Raw genomic sequence first — 23,395 nt, 5'->3', positions numbered from 1 at the left:
AACTATCATGTAACCCAGATCCCCCCACTTCTGGTTATCCCCCTCTCTCCTCTCCCCCTCCCTCTCCCCCTCCCCCTCCTCAAACTCCATGCAAGTATACTCAGAGACACCACACATCAGTTCTTATTGCACCACTGTTCACATTAGCTAAACTATGGAACCGACTTGTGTGTTCATCAACCAGGCAATGGATAAAGAATAGTTTTACATTCACAATGGAGTTTTTCGGCCATGAATATGCATGAAATTGTGGTATTTATAAGAAAATGGATGCAACTGGAGATGCTCATATTATCTGAATTAAGTCAGTCTCGGAAAGGCAAATATTATGACTTTCCTCTCATTTGTTCTTTCTAGACTCTCAAGATGCATGAAACCATGTGTTAAAAATGACTTGAAAATAGGAGCAAAGAGAAGGGGAGCAAAGAGAACTAATGGAAGAGGGAAGGGAGGAAGGTGATGATAGATGGGTGTGAGGGGACTGGTTCCAAACACATTATATATTTGAATGGAAATTGTGTTATATAAGGCAATATAATACAAGCAAAATAAATGAAATTGTGAACTATAATACACAAAATCTATACTATACCCATATATATATATATATATATATATATATGCACGCGCGCGCACACACACACACACACACCATAAAAAGTGTGCAATTATAGGCAGAAAAAACAGTATAACTAAAAATTATAAAAGCAATCCTATTCCCTAGCATCATGAAAGTTATGTGGTTAACTGACCATCATTTAATTGACTTTAAGGCCTACTCTAGTTCTCTTGTAACCCTGACCAGGAACCCATGAGTAGAAAGGCCATAGGCCATAAGGGAGAACTTAAAATTATTATTTTACAAAGTGGATATAGTATCAATATGCCTCTAAATACCTATAGATTTGCATAGATCTCAGCCCTTACCAGAGAAACTTGTAGTAAGTGATGTTAATAAAGAGACTCAAAGCTAGTAAAAGTATAAAGAAAACCTATCAATATTCAAAATGCAGAGAAAAATTGTCTATGGATTGTGCTCATTCCTAAAGGAATACCTATATATGTCCTTCTACTGCAAGGCTCAGGAACCATCATAAAAAAGTGGTAGAAAGTCCTCATAAACCCAGAATTCAGGGAAGAACTAGGTAAAATTAGTGTCTTATTAGCATGACAAGGGCACTCAGAAACTCTGGCACTTGTGGTTACCTGCAGATCAAATTAGTCAATTGTCATCTTGGATATAGGACACAGGTCATACTTTTACTGGCGAGCTATTGGCTGTTGGTGGTTACTAGGAGAGGAAGTGTCATTTTACCTCAGGAATGTGGCCCTTGGTTGGATGCCCATTTTCTGGTGAATGTCCCAGTGATATCAATAACTCTTCTTAGACTTTGTGGGTTTAAAATAAAACAGGAAATGAAATTAAGGGGTGACTTCATTGGAAAGGGTCTAAGAGGAATTGGAGAGATGGTTGTAAGAGTGAATCGGATCAAAATGTATACACTTATGCTAGTCTCAAAGAATGAATTAGAATCTTAAAATAACAAAAGAAGAAAATAATCCCAAGTCTGAACATACTGTCACACTGAGAAAGGTGGCTTAAATTCTTGACAACATTTCAAAATGTTTTACAGAGGGAATTATTGTTTAAAAAAAAAACTGAAGAAGTTAATTTTTTTCTGTTTTAAAAATGATCACAAAGTCATAGCAATGCACACTTCCTCAGAAATGGAGACATGACTATTCTACAGATAACTATTTATAAGTAATAAAGTTATTACTATTCAAAAGTAATAATAGTGAAAAATAATTTGGTACATAAATCTAGGAGCTTGTCTAAGTGCTTTTCATGTATCAACTCACTCAATTGTCTACAAGCTTCAGCTAACAGTATCATCAGAGTCATTTCTCAAATGAGAAAATTGAGGCACATTGATTTTATTTGCTTTATTTAGCATGCAGTAGGTTAGTGGTGGAGTTGCACTTAGAAATGATTAAGAAATAGGTGGTCATAAATTACATTTTAAATTCAAAATTAAATAAAGTGCACAAATTACCCTATAATTTGTATAATTTGGTAATTATTTCCTCAATCTTCTGGTGATAAAAGAAGAAACAAACCTGTTTTGTTAGAATTTACATAGAATTTCAGTTATCCAGGGTTCAACTGGAGGACAAGTTATTATGAGTATAAAATAATTGATGCTAATCCCCATGAGCTGAGTAGAAAGATGAGGTCCTTTTGTTCATACCAAAACAGGGAGATGAAACAGAGGCTTCCATGTAAACTTGGTCCCTGGGAGGAGAAAAGAGTTAAGCTAGGAAGATGTCATAAATGAAGTTTTTTTTTTTTTTGAACTTGGCCTCTGGTCTTGATGGAATGTTGTGGGGGAGTCCCTTCATAATGGATAACATGGGACAAACTTCGCACAATATTTGTATCTCTAGGAATTTCTGAAGTAAAGCATTAACATTAGCAACGGAGAGGACAATGGCTGGTACCACTGGGTAGTCTGTCACAATGCAAAACAAAAGACCAGGGATCATCAGGATTTTTCAGGAAAAATTCCATTTAATATGAGTTTGCAAGATTTAACAGGTATATTAATGCATGAAGTCCCTTAAAACTTGACAAAAAAAATGTATGGATACAATCGAGGTCCTTAAAGGGATGCGATCTCCATATGCCTTTAGGTTCTGAAAGCTAGTTCTCAGGGAGGTGGCTTTCAGGTCAGTTTCAGCTTGATTTTTCTAAGTCTTTTTTTTTTTTTTTTTTTTTTTTTTTTTTTTTTTGCGAGTTCCTAGTTTTTTTTTTTATTGTTATTTTTTTTATTCGATATAATTTATTTACATTTCAAATGATTTCCCCTTTTCTAGCCCCCCCCACTCCCCGAAAGTCCCGTAAGCCCCCTTCTCTTCCCCTGTCCTCCCTCCCACCCCTTCCCAGTTCCCCGTTCTGGTTTTGCGAAATACTGTTTCACTGAGTCTTTCCAGAACCAGGGACCATTCCTGCTTTCTTCTTGTATCTCATATATGGTATGTCCCAAGCATATAAACTATATATTGTGTGTGGTGTGTGGTGTGTGGCGTGTGGTGTCTTCAGGTACAGAACATTACCTTCAAGTTCTTTTTTTTTCTTTTTTTTTTTATTCGATATATTTTTTATTTATATTTCAAATGATTTCCCCTTTTCTGGCCCCCCACTCCCTGAAAGTCACACAAGCCGCCTTCCCTCCCCCTGTCCTCCCACCCACCCCTTCCCACTTCCCTGTTCTGGTTTTGCCTTATACTGCTACACTGAGTCTTTCCAGAACCAGGGGCCATTTCTCCGTTTTTGTACCTCATTTGATGTGTGGATTATGTTTTGGGTATCCAGTTTTCAAGGCTAATATCCACTTATTAGTGAGCGCATACCATGATTGATCTTTTGAGACTGGGTTACCTCACTTAGTATGATGTTCTCCAGCTCCATCCATTTGTCTAAGAATTTCATGAATTCGTTGTTTCTAATAGCTGAGTAGTACTCCATTGTGTATATATACCACATTTTTTGCATCCATTCTTCTGTTGAGGGATACCTGGGTTCTTTCCAGCTTCTGGCTATTATAAATAAGGCTGCTATGAACATAGTGGAGCATATATCCTTACTACATGCTGGGGAATCCTCTGGGTATATGCCCAGGAGTCGTATAGCAGGATCTTACGGAAGTGAGGTGCCCAGTTTTCTCAGGAACCACCAGACTGATTTTGAGAGTGGTTGTACTAATTTGCAATCCCACCAACAGTGGAGGAGTGTTCCTCTTTCTCCACATACTCACCAACACCTGCTGTCTCCTGAGTTTTTACTCTTAGCCATTCTGACTGGTGTAAGGTGAAATCTCAGGGTTGTTTTGATTTGCATTTCCCTGATGACTAATGAAGTTGAGCATTTTTTAAGATGTTTCTCTGCCATCCGAAGTTCTTCAGGTGAGAATTCTTTGTTTAACTCTGTACCCCATAAACAACTTCAGCAAAGTGGCAGGTTATAAAATCAACACAAACAAATCAGTAGCTTTCCTATACTCAAAGGATAAGCAGGCTGAGAAAGAAATTAGGGAAATGACACCCTTCACAATAGCCACAAACAGTATAAAGTACCTTGGGGTGACTCTTACCAAACATATAAAAGATCTGTATGACAAGAACTTCAAGACTCTGAAGAAGGAAATGGAAGAAGACCTCAAAAAATGGAAAAATCTCCCATGTTCATGGACCGGCAGGATTAATATAGTTAAAATAGCTTTTTTGCCAAAAGCAATATACAGATTCAATGCAATACCCATCAAAATCCCAACTCAGTTCTTCATAGAGTTAGAAAGAGCAATTCTCAAATTCATCAGGAATAACAAAAAACCCAGGATAGCTAAAACTATACTCAACAACAAAAGAAATTCTGAGGGAATCAGTATCCCTGACCTCAAGCAATACTACAGAGCAATAGTGTTAAAAACTGCATGGTATTGGTACAGTGACAGGCAGGCAGATCAATGGAACAGGATTGAAGATCCAGAAATGAACCCACACATTTATGGCCACTTTATCCTCGACAAAGGAGCTGAAGGCATCCAATGGAAAAAAGATAGCCTTTTCAACAAATGGTGCTGGTTCAACTGGAAGTCAGCATGCAAAAGAATGCGAATTGATCCATCCTTATCTCCTTGTACTAAGCTCAACTCCAAATGGATCAAGGACCTCCACATAAAGCCAGATACTCTGAAGCTAATAGAAAAGAAACTGGGGAAGACCCTTGAGGACAGGGGAAAAGTTCCTGAACAGAACACCAATAACATATGCTCTAAGATCAAGAATTGACAAATGGGACCTCATAAAATCACAAAGTTTCTGTAAAGCAAAGGACACTATCAAAAGGACAAATCGGCAACCAACAAATTGGGAAAATATCTTCACCAACCCTACCTCAGATAGAGGGCTAATATCCAATATATACAAAGAACTCAAGAAGTTAAACCCCAGAAAACCAAATAACCCTACCTTCAAGTTCTTAAGGCAATCAAAGACAAAGGCAATAGCGTATATTGACCAACTACTCCAAGGGAGGTTTCTCCTGCTTGGCACAGGAGTTTTGTTAGCTACTCAATGGCTTTTGAGGGGAACATTATCACTCCATGTGGTAATGTCACTAACCCTGCCTCTCTCCACACATGTAAGTTGTATATGAATTTTTATGAAAGCTGGCAAGGCAAGCAACAGTCCCACCTAGCTGTAAAGCCTGTAGGCAACAGTGAACAGTCCCACAAGCTATCACCAGTGGTGTAATGGAAACTTACGACTTAGTGGCGATGGTATCTAATTGGATTAAGGCTCACTCAGTAGGAAAGAATTATGCCTTGAACTCTAAACTAGCCAACTACTCATAGATGCCAGGGGATCACCTACAACTGCCAGTATAATTTTTAAGTATATACTAAATATGGATCCCCAAGCACACAGATAAGTATAGCTCTCACCCACCATCAAAGAAGCTTTCTTTTTGTTTGTTTTTTTCAGAAAGGTGAGACAATTATAGGCCACAACCGGTCAATATGTAAAGGAGAGTTGCTCAACCCCACATGATATATCTACAGTGTAGCCCTCATATATAAGAATCAAAGAATGCCTTAGCTATGTTTTCTGTTGTTGTGATGAACATGATTTCCTGGGGAGGGACAAGTTGATTTTGTTCACACTTCCACATTACAGTTTATTACTGAGGGAACTCAGAGCAGGAGCTCAAACACCACAGGAACCTCGAGAATGGAGCTGATGCAGAGGCTGTGGAGGAGTGCTACTGACTTGCTTGCTCCTCATAGTTCACTTAGCCTGCTTTCTTATAGCTCCCAGGACCACCAGCCCAGGGGCAACAATGCCCACAGAGACCCTCCCACATCAAAACCTTCTCACATCAAACAAGGGCATCTTGTTTTAAAAGGATTAAAGAGATGATTATATGCATCTGAAGAAAGGATCTGTAAGCTAAAATGGAAATATGACTAATTAAGTCTCCCCATGGCAGAGACAGGAGTGGTGGAAAGTTCTGTGCATTAGAGAGTCTGACCATCATAAAGTCAAAGGATTCCCAAGAAGAAGGAAGAGGGGTTCAGAGATCACATAAGCCTATGACATTTCCTATATCCTCACATGTTGGATTCAGAGAAGAAAGAGCAAAACACCTAACCCTTTACTATCATAGTAGAACTTTAAAGAAAAGCAAGATATAAAGGTACTCAGAGAAATGAAGAATTATGAACAAGGAATAATGATTTTCAAATCATGTGAGGTTTTGAGAGATAATCAATGGCATCTTAGATAAATACCAAACATGGAATTCAAGGTCAACACTTAGCATATATTATTTACTTTAACAGTAACATGTAAATGTAAATGGTTTCTCAAGTTTTCTATGCATATCCATGTACTTTACATTATAACAAGATGTTTTTCATGTGATGAGCTCAGTCCTAATTAAAATGCACTGTCTAGAAGCTTTATGACCCAGAAAAAAGTTAGTTAAGATTTCCATCTCATTTTCTTCATCTATAAATAGGAGCCCTACTAGGTTACTCTGAAATTTTGTATCATAAGTGAAATGATACTTATAAAATGTCTAAAACTGCTGGGTACACAGGAAGCAATGCATGTCATCTACTATCACTGTTGTAGTTTATTGAATGATCGCAGTGTCTCTGTGGAAGAGGCCTTGCTTTTATTTTTTCACAGGACTGTCATGTTTGATAGTTAATATCCTATCCAGAATGGCAATCAGGCCTTTAGAACCAGAACTTGTATCTCTTGCCTCCTAGTATTCTGAGCTATTTCTTTTCACTACTACTCTTATATAAAAAGTGCTTTTCAATAAATGATTTATTGTAGGCTCTTCACTGCAGAAGGTAGCATGTCTCTAGATCTCTCAGAGTTTCAAATTTTCTTTATATTCCCTGGCCTATTGGAAGGGATTCATGAACCTTCACATAAATCCACAGTTTAATTTCACCTATTCTCCAGCCAGTATACACTAATGCTGGCTGGGATTTCTATTGAGTTACACATTGTTGTATCTATAGGGGGAACTAGAAAGTGTGTGTGTGTGTGTGTGTGTGTGTGTGTGTGTGTGTGTGTGTGTGTGTGTTTAGTCTGGGTGTATTGTATCTCTCAGCAAAACCAGGTGTGACTTAGGAAGAGGGGAGACACTTGATTATTGTTCAGACAAATGCCACTGAATAAATGAGGTGTGATGTGGGAAGCAGGGGGTACCTTTGGAAGGAAGGCTATACCAAGAGCATCTAAAAGGCCCTACACATGTTCTATAAGGTTCTGAAAATATGGCTCTGGCTGGTTTCTGGCTTTGCCCTTTGATTAGCTTGGCCTTCATGTTCCTGAACATACCATATTTTATCTTTTACTGATCTCTTCTTGGGACCTCGCATACTATCTTCTCCATAGCATACATTCTTACCACCATAGATCACACCCATAGTTTGCAAGGCTATCTCACACCGGCAATGAGATTACCAGTGCCCTCCTCCTCTATCCCCAAAGTTCTGGTTTGGGTCTCCATCTGTCTGCCAGTGGGCCTCTGGGTACCATTGGGCACAGTGCCACGACAATGTCTATCACATTGGGTTTATGGACAGCCTTTCCTTCACCTGTTCCTCAAATTGTTATTCTTATGAAGTTGGGTTTGAAGTGTGTTAGTTTTTCTTCATCAATTGTTTCTAGTATCTAGCATATGCAGGAGAGCAGTAAATATTTGTGATATACATAACTGAATAAATTTTGTTCTGAACTTATCAATAATTCATAAAGAAGAAATTATGTGTCGTGAGAGCAACGATTCCAGTCACTTCCTAGAGAACTTAAACAGGCATACTGACTGTACAGGGTTACGAAGAATTTCTTTTCTTTTTCTATATTGTATAACTAGTATGGTCATTTTACAGAAGACAAAACTGAGGATCCTGAAGATAAAATAAAAGCTACTAAATATTGAGCTGAGACTCAAAGCCTGCAATAGCTGTGCCTACTTTACAATTTACATCCATATACTTCATGCTGGGTCTGATACCCAGTCTTGGCCCACATTGCTGCCTGTCCTGGGGAGGTGTTCCACGGGGCTCCAGAGCTCAAGGCAGTTGCCTCAGAGAATGAATCTTGCTAACTCCATAAGGGGTATTTTGTAGGAGGACAGAAGGAGATGAGAGAAAAGAAAGGCGAGGGGCTTTATTTTGAGAAGAAGAGGAAACAGAAAGACAAATGACATAAACCGAGAATCCCACATCAGAGCAACCAGAGATCCCATCTAAGACAGGCATTTCATCCATCGGCACTGTTCTGACAAGCAACTAATTAAATCTCTCTGGAGAGAAGGTTCCCATCTTGACTTGGGGCAAATGCTGAGGCCTAAGCCTGCTCAACACATGGGGCTTAGAAAGGACAGCTTTCCAGATGGTACGATAATCCCTCAGCAATACTGACACCCGAGTCCCACTGGGAAATGAACAGAGGCAGTGGATCACACAGAAAGTAAACAGCATAACAAGTGACTCAAAGGCCTGCCTTTAGTGAGCACTTGAAACTTAGCTCAAGAAATGGAGTGGTCATTTCATAGGCAATTCTAGGAGATTCTGATAGAGTAGGTATCATCATCCCTTGTTAACAGATATGGGACCAGTGATAGCTAGGGACTCTGGATGATCTGTGCCTGTCACTCAGCTCTTAGTCCATACTCCTTTCATCATTTGTATTTGCGTCAGATTTGCCACTGTACAACTCAGGATCATTAACCAGTCACTTCCATTTTAGCTTCCATACTAGAAGGCCAAAAGTCTATATCTTTGGTTTCTCTGTCCTGGTATCATCAGTCTTGTATAAATGCTGTAGCCTCTACCTACAATGGCTTTTGGATTCTCTCCTAGTTTTTCTCAGACCCACTCAGGTGGACCAGAGGCAGCTGGGTGGCGCTGCCTCCTCAGAAACCTGAGCACTCCCCTCGCAAGGCAGCTTTATGTCTTTGCTCACTCAGCTGTGGTGGCTGCTGCTTCCTCTGATTGTACCTGTGTTGATATGTGATATCAGCCGTCTGTATCGAAGTCCCTTTGACTGAAGCTCATGAGTCTCATTTATGACTGAACACAGACTGACACAGATATATGAAACTTCCTGTTCAATGTTGTGTAGCCAGCGGCCATCAAGGTCACTATTAAATCTGGATTTTCCCATGAAAATTGAGACAGACATTTTTGCTATAAGGAGCAAGGACCATGGTCAATACACAATTGCTGAAATGAATCAGTGTCTGTAGTTTTATTAAAATGGCAACATGTATATCCTACTTTGACAGGAATTTCAATATTTGGAGAGGAAATGTATTCTAGGTATGGATATAGGTTGATCTTAGTAATATCCATATAAAGTTTAGTAAGCTACTGAATCCTGCCGAAACTTATTTTTCTATCTCTAAAATACGGTTCCTCAGAGTGTTGCAATGACTTAGTTAATATACATGTTGAGAACTTTGTAGAACTTAGAACTGTTTTACTACTTACAACTTAAAAGTTATCCCATTATTATTTCACAGATACTGACAAGACAGGAAATCATGATTAAGGACACAGAACTTTCTCATTCAAGAAAAAAGAACATTAGCCAATACTTCCCCTGGTTTGCATTGATTGTACATGACTCCCAGGTCTCACAGGGGTCCCATCATAGATGTCTACAGACATAATAGGTCTGCTACAGAAAAAGATCGCTAGGTGGGAGTTCACTACTTTTACACTAAGAGGAACTAAGACTGAATACTTTATCTGGGAAAATGTCACCCCAGGCCTCATGATTCATTTCATGGAAAATAAAAGCATAAGAAATAAGGACTGTCAAATCTTTTCATCTTCAATGCAACCAGCAAAAGCATGAAAGGACATTTCCACATAATTCACCAACGACTTACTAATTACAGGAAATAGTAGCTACCATCACAAATGTTACAAAATCTAATCACAAAGTAATATCTTCCCTAATATATAGATTCAGAAACTGGCAGGAACAGTGAACGACTTACTCAAAGGTATGGTATGGAGACCTGTTGGTTGTGGCTTCAATAGTGAGACATCAGGACCTTGGCTTCTAAGTCATTCCTTTCCTCTAGGATGCTGTCTGTTGGAAAAGGCTGTGTATATCATCCGTTCAGGCTGCTCAATGGGCTGTAGGGCTCAATTTCAGTCTCTACAGAACTCTTGAACCTTAAACCAATGACTTAAATATAATTTGTTCTGCTAGACAAAATGAGAACACACTGAACTAGACAAAACTATGGGCCTATGTTTCCCAGTGAGCTTCCTCAAAGGCAAGGAGTAGGGCAGTGGTAGATTATGTGAAAGAGGAGGCAGAAAGGGTCTTCATTACATTCATTGAGATTATTGCATAGACTTCCTCTGATAACTTCTCTAAAGGGAGGGAATGACCTGGGCAAGAGAATGTGTACCTAGTCTCAGATAATCGGGAGGATCAGTTCAACCCCATGAATTTGAGATCAGCTGTGATAATATCCTAAGACCCCATCTAAAACTGAGAGGTGTGCATCTATAGTAATCCCATGCTGAACTCAACTAATTCTTCTTTCACAGGGAGAGATGAAGACAAAAGGATTTGGTCACGCTTACACAGGGAGTGATGTACCCATTTCTCTCTGTTCTCCTGGATGTCAGACCTACAAGTGTTCTCTGCATCTGGCTGGGATGATCATCAGATATGAGTGTTGAGTGTTATATACTGGGTTGCCCCTCTAAAAGCAAAGAATATCAAGCTAAGGAAAGGAAGGTGTGTGCTCAGAATTGTCCCGCCAGACATGACAATCAACTCCTACCTGCCAAGGTAACATTATGTCTATAACTAGAAAAGCTTGGTGTCACAAACTGATAACAGCAGATAAAAAGCTGGCTGATTCATTCACTTTTCCATTCAAATATTCCTTGAAGGCTTGAGCACACTAGACACTGCGTTAACTCTCACAGGTACAGCTACAAAGACAATCCATTTAATAAATTAACTGGCAATTTCTTATTCATTCCTTTAACAGAGGAATGCATTGAGGGCCATTAAGTCAATCATAACTTGGTGCTAGTCAGGTGCTCAAGATGTTACATTCAAAGTTTCCCCTCCCAGGCTAGTGTGGAAAAGTTAGCAAATATTTATATTACAGTTTAGTCACTATTAAACAGATGCATCTAAGAACACAGCCACAGGTGATCCTCATGCAGCTTTGGGTGTGGGAAAGAGGCCCTAAAAGCACTCAAAAGGGCAGGGAGATCTAGAGAAGAGGGAGAAGAACCGCCTAGTCTCCTCACCTGTAAAACAGGAATAAGAACGCCTTGCCCTCAGGGACACTATGCAGGTGTGATGAGACAATCGTGTGAAAGGTCGGCCCAGCCAGCCAGATGCCAGATCTCACACCTGACTCTATCTTTATGCATACCAGGCTGACCAGAACATTAGGGCTCTCTCTCCTGTAGCTGACTGGAGGACTGTGAGATCAGTAGCCCACAGAGGAAGAATCCTTTGTCTGCAGTTTCCTTAATACAGGGGCCCAGCAGTAACCTCCTCCAGACATTAGCCTTGGAGAGCTGCCCACACCATTAGCCACTTCACTGGGTGTGGGGGTGGGGGGAGTTCACCCTGTGGCTACAACTGCACCAAACACAATTCTTCTCCTAAAGTGATTTCCTCTCCCTCTCCCACCATCTCTTCCCCCACCAAGTGATTTATGGCTTACTTAGAGCCTTTTTCCTTATAACCCATCTGGCTTTCCTACCTCAGCCTGCAGGGAGGGTGGAAGTCTCTGATTGGAGCTTTGCAGACGGTTTCTATGGAAATTATGACAATATTACAGCTATTGTGGAGCCACATCACTGCTGATTAAACAAGGAGATGGGACTTGAAAGGGGAAATAAATTTGGAATCAAACATCAACCAAGCCCTTGGAGACAATGAATAGTTTTCACGAAGTTGTTCCTATCCACAGCAACAATAGCAAGCTAATATTGTTTTTGTATAAACACTACAGGGGAGGGTTATTTCTCAAGGCTTTTGTCAAGGCTCCACAATACAGACAGAAGCAGGCCCCGGGCCAGTGCTCACTGCCATAACCTGAAATAACAGCTGAGAATTTCTGGGCATGTGTCAAGAGGATTGAGCTATATCATTTGAATAACCGAATGAATGTCTCACTTTTATAACTGCCCATGATTGGGCATGTTTTGTTAACTACCTTCTCAAATTAGCAGAACAAACTGCAAAGTGGAAATGCTTACTTAGGGAGGAAGAATGGTCAGCACCCATTCATAGCTCTCAAATGTGGCTATGATAAGGAGACAAACCACAGACGGCATCTCTGTGTACAGACTCTGTCTCTTGGGCTTCCTCACGTCTCTGCCTGGCGTGTGATTTTTAGATCCCTATATCTTGCTGTAGCTGTGATAGCTTTAATGTCCTTCTTTGTATCCATATAGATTTCCCCCCCTATTTTATGTGTATTAATGTTTGCCTGAATGTGTGTCTGTGTGCCACATGCATTCGCCTTAAGATGCCAGAAGAAGGCATCATATCCTCTGGAACTAGAGTCACAGATGGTTGTGAGGCCCTATGGGTGAATGCTGGGAATTGAACTTGGATCCTCTAGAAGAGCAAACAGTGTTCTTAACCACTGTGTGATCTCTCCAGTCCTTGTGGTTCTTTTTCATTCTAAAATAAATTTATTGCTTTCTAAGATAAATTAATTTAATGATATTATTATTTAATAATCATTTTAATGATTATTTTGCTCTGTCTCTCTTTATCTCTATCTCTGTCTCTCTGTGTCTGTCTGTCTCTGTCTTTCTCTGTCTCTCCCTCACTGTGTCTCTCTGTCTCTGTGTGTATGTGTACATGGAAGTGTGCGGCACATGCACACACTTGTGTGTGGTTGGACACATGTCATCACATTACTTTGAGACGTCTCTCACTGCACCCAGAGCTTTGCTGGTGGCCAGTAAGCCTCTGTGGCCCTCCTTCCTCCACCTTCCTCCTCAGTGCTGGGGTCATAGGTGTGAACACACCCAGTTTTATGGAGATGCCCAGGGACAAGCCTTGAAATTCAGCCTCTCAGCCTACCAGAGCAAGGGCTTTACCCTTGGTGCCATCAACTATAAAGTCTCTTGAAGAACCTCTTGGACTGGTGAATGACCCACGCAGGAGCAAACACAGGTGCTCAGTAAAATCTGATGGGCTGACGAACAGGCAAAGGAAAAGTGAGAGCCATCTATTCGGGACTGAGTATCTCCAGGAGCCAGTCCCATCTCTGGCTGAATTTCTGACCTAGGACAAGTTTGCTGAAGACTGGGCCCACATCTTCTAATGGCTTAGCATCTATCTCACTCTCCCAAGGAGACCCTCCCTATAAAACCTGAACCATGTGCACACAGAGAGTAATCTGGTATTTCAGCTCCCCAAACTCCACTTACTTACTCAGTTGATGTGTCTTAGGTGTGAGTGAGCCTACCCTTGTCTCCATCCACTTCATGATATCAGGTAGTGTTCACAACTCCAAGAGACTTTCTTCCCATAATCCTCTTCCTCGTGCAGCCACAGATATGTATAGCCGTCTCACCTCTCCCTTTTCTAGCAAAGCTTTGTCCTTCTAATCTCTCGGGCTTCCTTCATTTGTTTCTTTTCCTCTGTGCTACTGATTGTCCTCCTCAACGCCCCCATTCTCCTGTCTTTGTTTCTCAACAAATATAGTTTCACTTCATAAATCTACATTCTCTGAATGTCTTGCATTTCCCTCTTCAATTCAAGGTACAGATGATTTTTTAATTTCATACTCCAATCTCGGGCATCTGAAAGGTGAACAAGTGCGTTTTAGATTTTCTTGCTCAGTTGCAGTGTTTATCTCAGAAGTCTAATCTTTTCTTTGAAAATTTGTTAGGGTTTGCTTTGCGCTTTGTGCATGTGTACAAAACACACACACACACATGGGGGGAGATCTATGACTTGTTTCTTATATTCAAGAGAAATATAGCAGATTGGTAAACTACCTATAAATCACTTTTTGTGAATAAAGTATCATTGATGTGTATGTGTGTACTTATAGTTTATGAATATTTTTGCTAAACACAATTGAATAGTTGAGAAAATATATTATAGCTTATAAAAGGTTTGAATACTTACTATCTGGTTTTAATAAGGAAAGTTCATAGACTTCCACACAAATGAGAGACATCTTTCATTTAACAAGTCTTAGCTTATAGCATGTATATTAGCTTATATATAGCATGTATATTAGCTTATAGCATGTATATTGGATGCAGTATCTTCATTTAAAACCCCTCACACCCAATTCAAACTCTCCACTCCCACTCCTTCTCATGAAGTCTCACTAAAAAGATTTTATAGTGTACCACAAATTGACTTAATAACTCCCTCTTGGATAGTGTATAGAAGAAAACTTCATCCCTAACAAACATAAGATATATTGTCATTCATCAACTACATTTTTCTTCTCAAGTCATATCCATTTATCACACAGCTTTCCAGTCACTGCTTTTATTTATTGCAATCTAAGTGCTAGGAAGTGGGAATATTACCCAGAGGAAAAGAACCCCTCCTAAGCCCACTTCTAACCCAGCACAAGTATGGCATGTTTTCTCATTAGAATACTTTAGTTTCTTGGAAATAAACCAAATGCGTCTGCTTTCATTAGAGATCATTTACAATAACAGCGTGTGGGACCCTGGGTCCTGTGGATTTGGATTAAGCCCCGTCTCTGGCACCATTCTTTGAATAATATCTACCCTTAGTGGATGCTTTCAATCAATAAAATACACCGGAAAGCCACCAAGGCCAATGACAATGCTCTCCAGGCAGCTGGGATACAGAGTGACACCTGTGCGCTCTTTTTACACTTCTCTTTAACTTTGCTCTAGCTTTCAGCTTCTTATCTGGATCTCAGAGACTCTGTAATTTTCCCTTCTGCTTTAGATACTATGATGTCCTTCTGGATTTGATGAAATTCTGTTTCCCTATTGATCCCAGTACTAACTGCTAGGTGTGTCCTTTTCAATATTCACCTATGCCAGTGTCATGTATTGGTTTCCATTCAACTCTGATGCTTTGCTGACCCCATACTAGAGGAGTAAAATGATATAGAGAGAGCAAAAGGCATCATTAGAGAACTCATGAGTATTGAAAGATTAATAAACAGGCACTATGAACAACAGCTTTGATAGTTTAGTAAAAAAGAGTGGTTCCCTGAAAAGCATATTCTTCAAACTCATGCCAGAAGAAATAGAAAGTCTAAGAAGGTAGACCTATATCTATTAAACAAGTTGTGTTAATAATTAATAACCTCAGACCCAAAATGCAAAGACTACATGTGTCCACTGATTCATTTTCCAAATATTCAGAGAAGAAATTATAGCAATCGTGCATAACCAAAGATAAAAACATACATCTCCTAACTCATTCATTATGATCAACATTATTGTAATACTAAAGCCAGAGACTTAGACTATATAAAAAAAAGAAAGAAAAAGAAAACTAATATCTAATATTTTGTAGATATAATTAAAAATCCTCAACAAAAATTAGTAAATCAAATCTAATAATAAATATAAATAATAATTATGTACCACAATCAAGTGATATTTTCATCAAATATGTAAGGCTTCTTTAACATTTGAAAGCCAGTCAATGTAATACATAATTAGATCAGGATATATAAGAAAAAAAATCTCATAATTATATGGATGCATGCATGAAAAGCAATTTGCTAAATCTAGTACCATTCATGATTTAAAAAAAAAAACCCTGGAAAATCACAAAAGGGGAAGAATAGCCTCGATTTGATAAAGACTTGTATACAAAAAACAAAAACAAAAACAAAAAACTACAGCTAATATCACACTTAATGGGAAGAAAAGCAAAACCTTTCTATTAAGCTCAGGAACAAGGCTTGTTATATAGGAGAATATACCCTCTCACCAGTCATATTAATCAATATAGTGGAATCCCTAGGCAATGAAATTAGATAACGAAATACAAGTACGCATATTGAGAAGAAAGAAACTGAGGTGGTGCCACAATAAAACAAGAAATTAACCATTGGTATCATTTACCCAAGAGTAAGGAACTTTCAACCTAATCTTTAACAGGAGTTTCATGAAAGGAGAAAATTTTATAACTATATAGACCCAGCACAGAGCACACATAATTACATATTATCAGTTTATACCCACATGTGGCTTTTCAACATTTGAAGGTATATAGCTGTCAATGTATTGTTTCAAAAGTAGAACTCAGGTCTAGGAACCACATCTTACATGCACATACATCCTTATGAGTCAAAGTCATGAATGGGCCATGAAGAAATGGGGAACATGGCAAAATCACAGGTATGCACACAGCTTAGCATGTAGGAGTAAGTTACATTGCATCCAAAGTATAGTTAGATGATAAAACTGGTTTTTACCTTAAACAGCTGGGTATAAAATATGTAAGCAGAATGAGTAAATAGTTACAAATAATCTCAAAGTACAATGTTGATTTTGTTATAGGATACATGAAAGTCTAATTTGTGAAGACAAGCTACAGGCAAAACTATTCAAAAAAGTAATTCCCACAGAAAGAAATAGTATCTTTCCACAAATAACATAATCATTTATGTAGAAACTAAAAAAATAATTGATGCTCAATTATTTTATAGGACTAGTGATTATATAAAGAATACAGAAGTCAAGATTGTTCTTGTCTCTGTGTCCCAGTGCTGGAGTTACAGACACATGCCACCACTCCTGGATTTGATGTGGGTACTGCATTTCAAACTCAGGTTCTCATACATGCACAGCAAGCACTTTACCCATTGAGTCCTCTCTGCTGCACTTGACACTCCTATAGTTCACATTGTTGCTTGCATTTTTAGGTTCTCATACTCTACAAATATGGAATTTTGCATATAATGTGTTTATTATGCACATATATATCTGTTTGCATATATAAATATATGTGCACACACATCTACAGAATATCAATCATATAAAAAATTTTAATAAGACCCTTGTTCAGAATCAGAAAAGTTTGTGCACCATTACTATAGCAACCATCTGGACCTGCCCTCTCACTTTAGGAGGGAGGAAACTATGGCTCAGAGAGTTGGCAAAGCTACAGCTAGTAAGTGGTTGGGGCTGGAAGCTGAGACAGCTAACAATGCTTCTGGTTTTATTTGCTCTTCCTACCTCTTTTTATTGTTATCGGATGAAGATGAAGTGTCTTTCAAAATACAAGGATAACACATAGAGAACAGAGATGTATCTTAACATTATTTTCCTATTAGTTTAATCTAGAAAGTTTAATCCAGCCAAGCAGAAGTAGAGATGCAGGCCATACTCCTCTCAGTCAGCTTCCTACTCCTGATAAGTTTTGTCTCATCTCACGGGGCGGGGGGGGGGGGGGGGGGGGGGGGGGGGGGCATGTCTACATCTACAGAGTGATGCCCAGCAGAAATAAATCATAACCAGTATCAGCTACAGGATTTGCTGATGGAAATCCTAACAGACAGGAGTCCAACCATCTTAGACATTATCAGAGCAGTCAGCAAAAACAGGTTTCCAGGGAGCATTAGTTTGAGGGAACTCTGCCAATTGCAGCATTACTTAGAAGACATATTTTGCATGTTCCTGAAAACCCACTGTCAAACTTAACCAGAGTGCTTCAGGATTGGGTTCAGGAACACAGGACTCAAGCCTCTCCTGTCAGTTGGGATAGCAGGATCACTTTTCCCTAGCTAACACCCACCCTCCATTGTTAGAGCACTCCTATATAAATCATTTTCACTCCTGGGCTTGGGCTCCAACAGCAAGCGGCCTTTGTAAGTCTGGGTTTCTATTTCCAGCAGCCATTCTTTCTACAGGGCCAGGGAGAGCACACCAACCAAATTTGAACACTTAAAACGCAGAACGACAAAGTTAAGGGTTCACATCTCATCCTGTTCAAATTCTCCCTTCTACCTCCAGAGCTGTGGCTGACTTCATAGGGGAAACATCTTGCACAGAAGAGGCTCAAATGGGAAACCAGGGAAGCAGCCATGAGCCAAGATCCCTGGAACGGAGTCACTAGCAAACCCATGCAGTCAAAATACCATGGCTTTGTTTTCCTGGATGACAAAGCCTTTGAGGTATCGTTAGTTCTTGTAGACTCTGTGTCATAACTCTACTCCTCTTGGTAATTTTCTTGTTGCATTGAACATTACACTTTGGGTGAAAAAAACAGCTTAAAAAATGATTAAAACACACACTTTTTACGTAAAATTGCTTTCCTATGCAGTTAGTGTCATTTTACAAGTGTTGGTCAATTTTGGAAGACGTTGGCAGTCTATCTATCATGAGAAAAATTGAGGCCCCTTATTAAGATAAACATTTGGACCTAGCTGTAGAATCACAAAATTGGCTTGTAGTGATGGCTGAAACTAAGAATTGGATATTCCCAGTATAATGTAGAAAGATTTTTAAATTTTTATTCTGCCAAACACTTGCTAATGAACCTATTCATAATTTGCTAAATATACTCATTCCCTTAAGAAGGGTGTGGTAATTAGTATGGCAAAGATAAAATGTATCTGTTTTTTATCAGCATACTTTTTCAGTAATCTCTTAATAGGTTTAGATGGACTTGGACAAATAAAAATCTTGCACCAACTGTGCTCATGGGTTGAGTGACTCATCTCAATGCTTTCCTGAGTAATGGGCCAGTGCCAGGATAGCAGGGTTTTTGGTGGTGTTGAAGGAAGATCTGTCCTTGCTTGGTATTATCTTGAGATGTCAGGACTAGCATGATGCTTAAGTGAAATTAAAATAATAATGCTGCTCACCATCTACAACAGCACTGATCAGATAAGTCAAGGGTTTGGGCTCTGCTTCTCTCTACTTATCATCTATGTGATCAGGATTATTTGGTGTCTGTTTCAACTTCCTGATATATGCAATCATTTCTTGGAAAAATAAACACATAACATTATACAAGAACTTTCCTAAAAGTGGGTACTTGCTGCCATACCTGTAGAAGGCACAAAGCTGATAGTGTTGTGTCATAAATACAGCTTGAAAAGTACTGATCAATCAGAGGAGGGAGCTAAGATAATGGAAAATACACAAGGAAGAAAAATAAGATCCTATAGTTGTTTCTTTTTTTTTTTTTAAATCTACCTGAACCATCATGAAATGGGCCATTTCAGCAACAGAGGAGTTTATGAGAGTTTCTGAAAGCTTGAGTAACAAGGAGCTTACTATGGAGACAATGAGACACAGATAATTAATCACTGGCTGTAATCTTGTACAACACAAGCATATGTTGCATGTAAATCCAGAAAATTAAGCAGCCTAATGTGCTTTGCTGTGCTGCATCCCATCTGGAGCTCCAGACTCAGCTCTTAAGCCAAGGCACTGTGTTTTCAGAAGAAAATGTATACATAGCCTGAGAAGAACATCACAACACTGGAAAGCACCTATGGGAGGAAGGCGAGGAAGCTGTGGACAAGGAGACTAATAAAGTTAAACTAGTCAAGCACTCCATAGGCAGAGGCAGGAAGATCACCACAAGTTTAAGGACTACAAAATGAGTTCCTACCTACTCTGAGCTATACAACAGGACCCCAGAGAAAGCCTTCAGAGGCAGAGAAAGAAACAGAAACAGACAAATAGAGAGAGCACATGTGCACACACACAGAGAGAGTGCCTACAAACATATGAAGATAAATGACACTGAACAGTAGTATAATAATACATGCTAAGTTCTAATTATAAACAAAGTAGTCAATGTTATTACCATTTTGTAGATGAGAAACCTAGAGCCCAAGGAGTTTTGGTTACAGGCTTCCATTGTATATTTGGTAAAGAGATGGCATCGACCTTTCCCCCAGTAGTCTATCCCTAGTTTTTGGAAGATACCAGAGTTGTTTAGAAGTTATCCCCAGCCTTACAGGATAGTGGTAAGCATGTATTTCTCTGGTTCTCCTTAAGTCACATGTTTGCTTTAACCAATGAAAAGTGAGCTTCTATCCGACTCATAACTTCTACAAGAAAGTTCCTGTGTCTATGTGCAACTTGATAGTTAGACTGTCCCTCTTGCTGATGTGTGGAAATGGTCTCTGAAGGACAATGATGAACAGAACTTCTCCAGTGACCCTTGCAGACAACTAGCAGGTGCTGAAAGGTGGTCGCTATTGTTTTGTTAAGCCATGGGAGGCTTAGGGCTTCTTACCATGTCCTTATCCAATTTCATTTATTGACAGACATGAGAGCCAAACCCATATACTTGAAATCTTTTAAATGTTTCTGAATAAGGAAATGCTTATTTTTTCTAAGAATAAACTGTAGATACTATAGTGGTAGGCAAATTTGTTAGCTTTCCAATCTAAGATGTCTAGAACTTGCTTCACAAGGTAGTCAGGAGTAGGCAGCAGATATCTAGACCAGTACAGATGTCATTTTGCACCAGTCTTGCAAAACAGATGTTTTACATTAGGAATTTTAATATCAAACATGTCTTAAACACCTTCAATGTGCCAGGCATCCCAGGCCCAGAGATAAACACAAACACACAATCCCTAGCCAGGAGGAAATAACCATAAGTACGGAACTAGAGAACCCCTGTGTGTGTGTGTGTGTGTGTGTGTGTGTGTGTGTGTGTGTTTAAAAAAAAAGCAGTGTGATTAAAGAAAATTAGAGATAATAACATGGCCTGCAAGAAGCAGACAGCAAGCCTGAACTTAAAAACCCATGTAGCTCTAGAAACCCTACTGATGTCTAAGTCGTATTATTATATTTCAATTAAGAGCCAAAAAGTATAGAGTTTGTGAAAGGGAACAAAAACGAGAGAATTGCTGGGTTTAAAGGAAGACCATTTTCCCTTTCTCTAGTTACCATGCCTCAATCTTGCAAACCAAGCATATTATCTGCCTTACATCAGGGGTGTTCCAGCATGGGGAATACACTGACTCACAGCAATTGTGTCTGGCCTTTTCCACTCCCTCCTTTCCCCCTTATGCCAGGAAAGGAACATTTTAAGAGTCACAAAGTTAGACATGTAGAGGAGCAATTAGCTTTCTGTAGAGGGCTTTTCTTCCGTTGAGAAATCTGCCAAAACCTTTCTTATATACCAGAAGCATTTCCTAAAAGGGCTAGTGGGCCGGGCCTGAGGAGACTCATACTCCAAGGAAGATGTGAACATCATGAAAGAGATGGGCAATTCCGAGGCATACCGACATTGTCTTCCAAAGGATCGCTCTACACAGGACTAGCTTCAGGTCTTGTATTCCCTGGTTAGGAACAATACTTGAAAGTTTGTTTAAAAAGGAAAAAAAAAAAAAACTATAAAAAAATCGAGCCAGGGAGAGATAAGCTGTCCTTTCACTACCTCATTGCATTTTAATGGAAAACCAGCTCAAAGCAGGATGAGTATTAACCGTAATCACGGTGAAGCAGCCATTTCCACTGCAGGATATTATTCATGATGGCATTAGTGAGGAATAATACGTGGGGGATGGACTGTACACCATTCCCTTGACCAGGGTGAGGTCATCTGGTTACTACTATTCCCCAACTCAAGCCCTACGATTTGAACTTTGACTTCCCCATATCGGCAACGAGGCTGAATTTTCTAAATCATGCCTCTGACTTTTTATGAGATAAACACATAAATTTTCGTAGAAAGCTCAAGCAGTTCAGTACAGAATGAGTTTCTCTAAAAACGCACACACAGAAGAAATTAGCTTTGACACATGTAAGAACAGCGGGGGGCTGGCAGCCCGTGCTAGTTTAATATGCACTTTTAATAACCCTGTCTATTTTCAAATATGTAATATTTTTCTACAGAGACAGCTGCATGCCTTGAGACCCAGGCTCGTGCCAAGCTATGTACACAAATATACTCTTAATAAACACAGATGTGAATTGTCATGCTACGACAGAAGTGAGGCACGGAGATTCAAATGTTTAGTGGCCCCACACCCAAAAGTTTCAAAAGAGTCAGAGTCACCCCATTTTCTTAGCATCAGTGTGCCCTCTGCCCTGGTGACCTGGATTAAGTTTAAATCTGCAGCCAAGGGGAACCAAGACAATTGTGCTGTTCCTTCATCAGAAGTAAAGGAAGTCTGGGAATCCCTAAGCCTTCCCAGACCAGGGTTGACACACCCACCTAGAACTAACCAGCCAGGGTGCAGGTGGGTGACTGGGATAAAGACCCAGACCTGAGACCCTTGCAGTGCACTCAGGAAGATGCTACAATTGGGGAACACGTGAGAATCTGGGCCCATTGAGGATGCCCTTTTTCTCAGTCCAGTTGCCCATTTCCTTGTAAAGTAAGAGTAAAAAAGTTGTACCCAGGCCATGGCGGATGAGGGTGAGAAGGGGGCCAGGGCTAGGGCCAGGGCCAGCGGGTAGAAGACCCCGGGCTCCCTTACCTTGTCCTTGGGACCTAGGTTTTGCAAGACCTCTTTGCCTGTGGCGCTCCGGATCTCCACCCCAGCGGGCTTGGGCGAGTCGGGTGCGGGCTCCCTGCTCTCCTCCCGGCCCGGGCCCCTACGCGCGTCCCCTTCCACTCCGGGCCGGTTCCCCGCGCCGCGGCCGCTGCCCTGGCTGCTCCGGGGAGTCTTGGCGCCGCGCTGTCCCACACTCAGGGCATCGAAATCCAAGGTCTTGCTCTCGAAGGCGCCCTCCACGTTGCAGAACATGCCACCGTACTTCTGCCGTGGGACCTGATCTGTGGTGCCCGGCCGGGCCAAGTACACAGGCAGGTCGTCCTCGTGGGAGCTGTCCCAACCCCTTCGGCCCGAAGCCATGGTTCAAGCGACAGAGGCTCAGGGGCTTTCTTCTTCAGAGGCTGGAGAGAGCGGCAGCCGGCAGCGCGCACAGAGCCACAGTGATGGGGCGGGAGGAGGCGCCAGAGCCTTCGCGCCAGAGGCGGCAGTGCAGCTCCGGTTCCTGCCTGTCCCCCACCAGCCAAGCGAGTGAGCCGCAGCCCGGCTCCGGTCGCCCCCGGGACCGCCCGCCCTCCCGCTCCAGCCGCAACAGCTCAGTCACCCCCAGCCTTACTACAGCAGCCCCAGCTCCTGTCCCAGGTCCAAATCCAAACTTGTGGCGTGCTCATGTCCACGCTCACTGGTCACGCCAGCTCTGGGCACTTGATTCATACTTAGATGCAATTCAGATGTCTTAGAAATAATTAACCTGAAAGTGTGGACACACAGAGGGACACAAACTTTGTGTGTCTGTTTGAACTCCTGGTTTACACACACACACACACACACACACACACACACACTTTATTTTTTGATCCT

At 40.5% G+C, this 23,395-nt stretch overlaps 1 protein-coding gene across 1 annotated transcript in view; it reads right to left on the bottom strand.

Annotated features, from left to right (window-relative positions):
• Positions 1-23,049, bottom strand: part of Dpysl3 (dihydropyrimidinase like 3) — a 107,533-nt gene extending 84,484 nt beyond the window's left edge. Inside the window, exon 1 of the mRNA XM_052155488.1 lies at positions 22,520-23,049. Coding sequence (XP_052011448.1) covers positions 22,520-22,897 — 378 coding nt within the window. The 5' untranslated portion in view covers positions 22,898-23,049. The remainder of the gene's footprint in view (positions 1-22,519) is intronic.
• Positions 23,050-23,395: the final 346 nt, after the last annotated feature.

The sequence above is a fragment of the Apodemus sylvaticus genome, chromosome 13 (assembly GCF_947179515.1).
Source record: "Apodemus sylvaticus chromosome 13, mApoSyl1.1, whole genome shotgun sequence".
Classification (NCBI taxonomy): domain Eukaryota; kingdom Metazoa; phylum Chordata; class Mammalia; order Rodentia; family Muridae; genus Apodemus; species Apodemus sylvaticus.
This window is presented reverse-complemented; position numbering and strand designations above follow the sequence as displayed.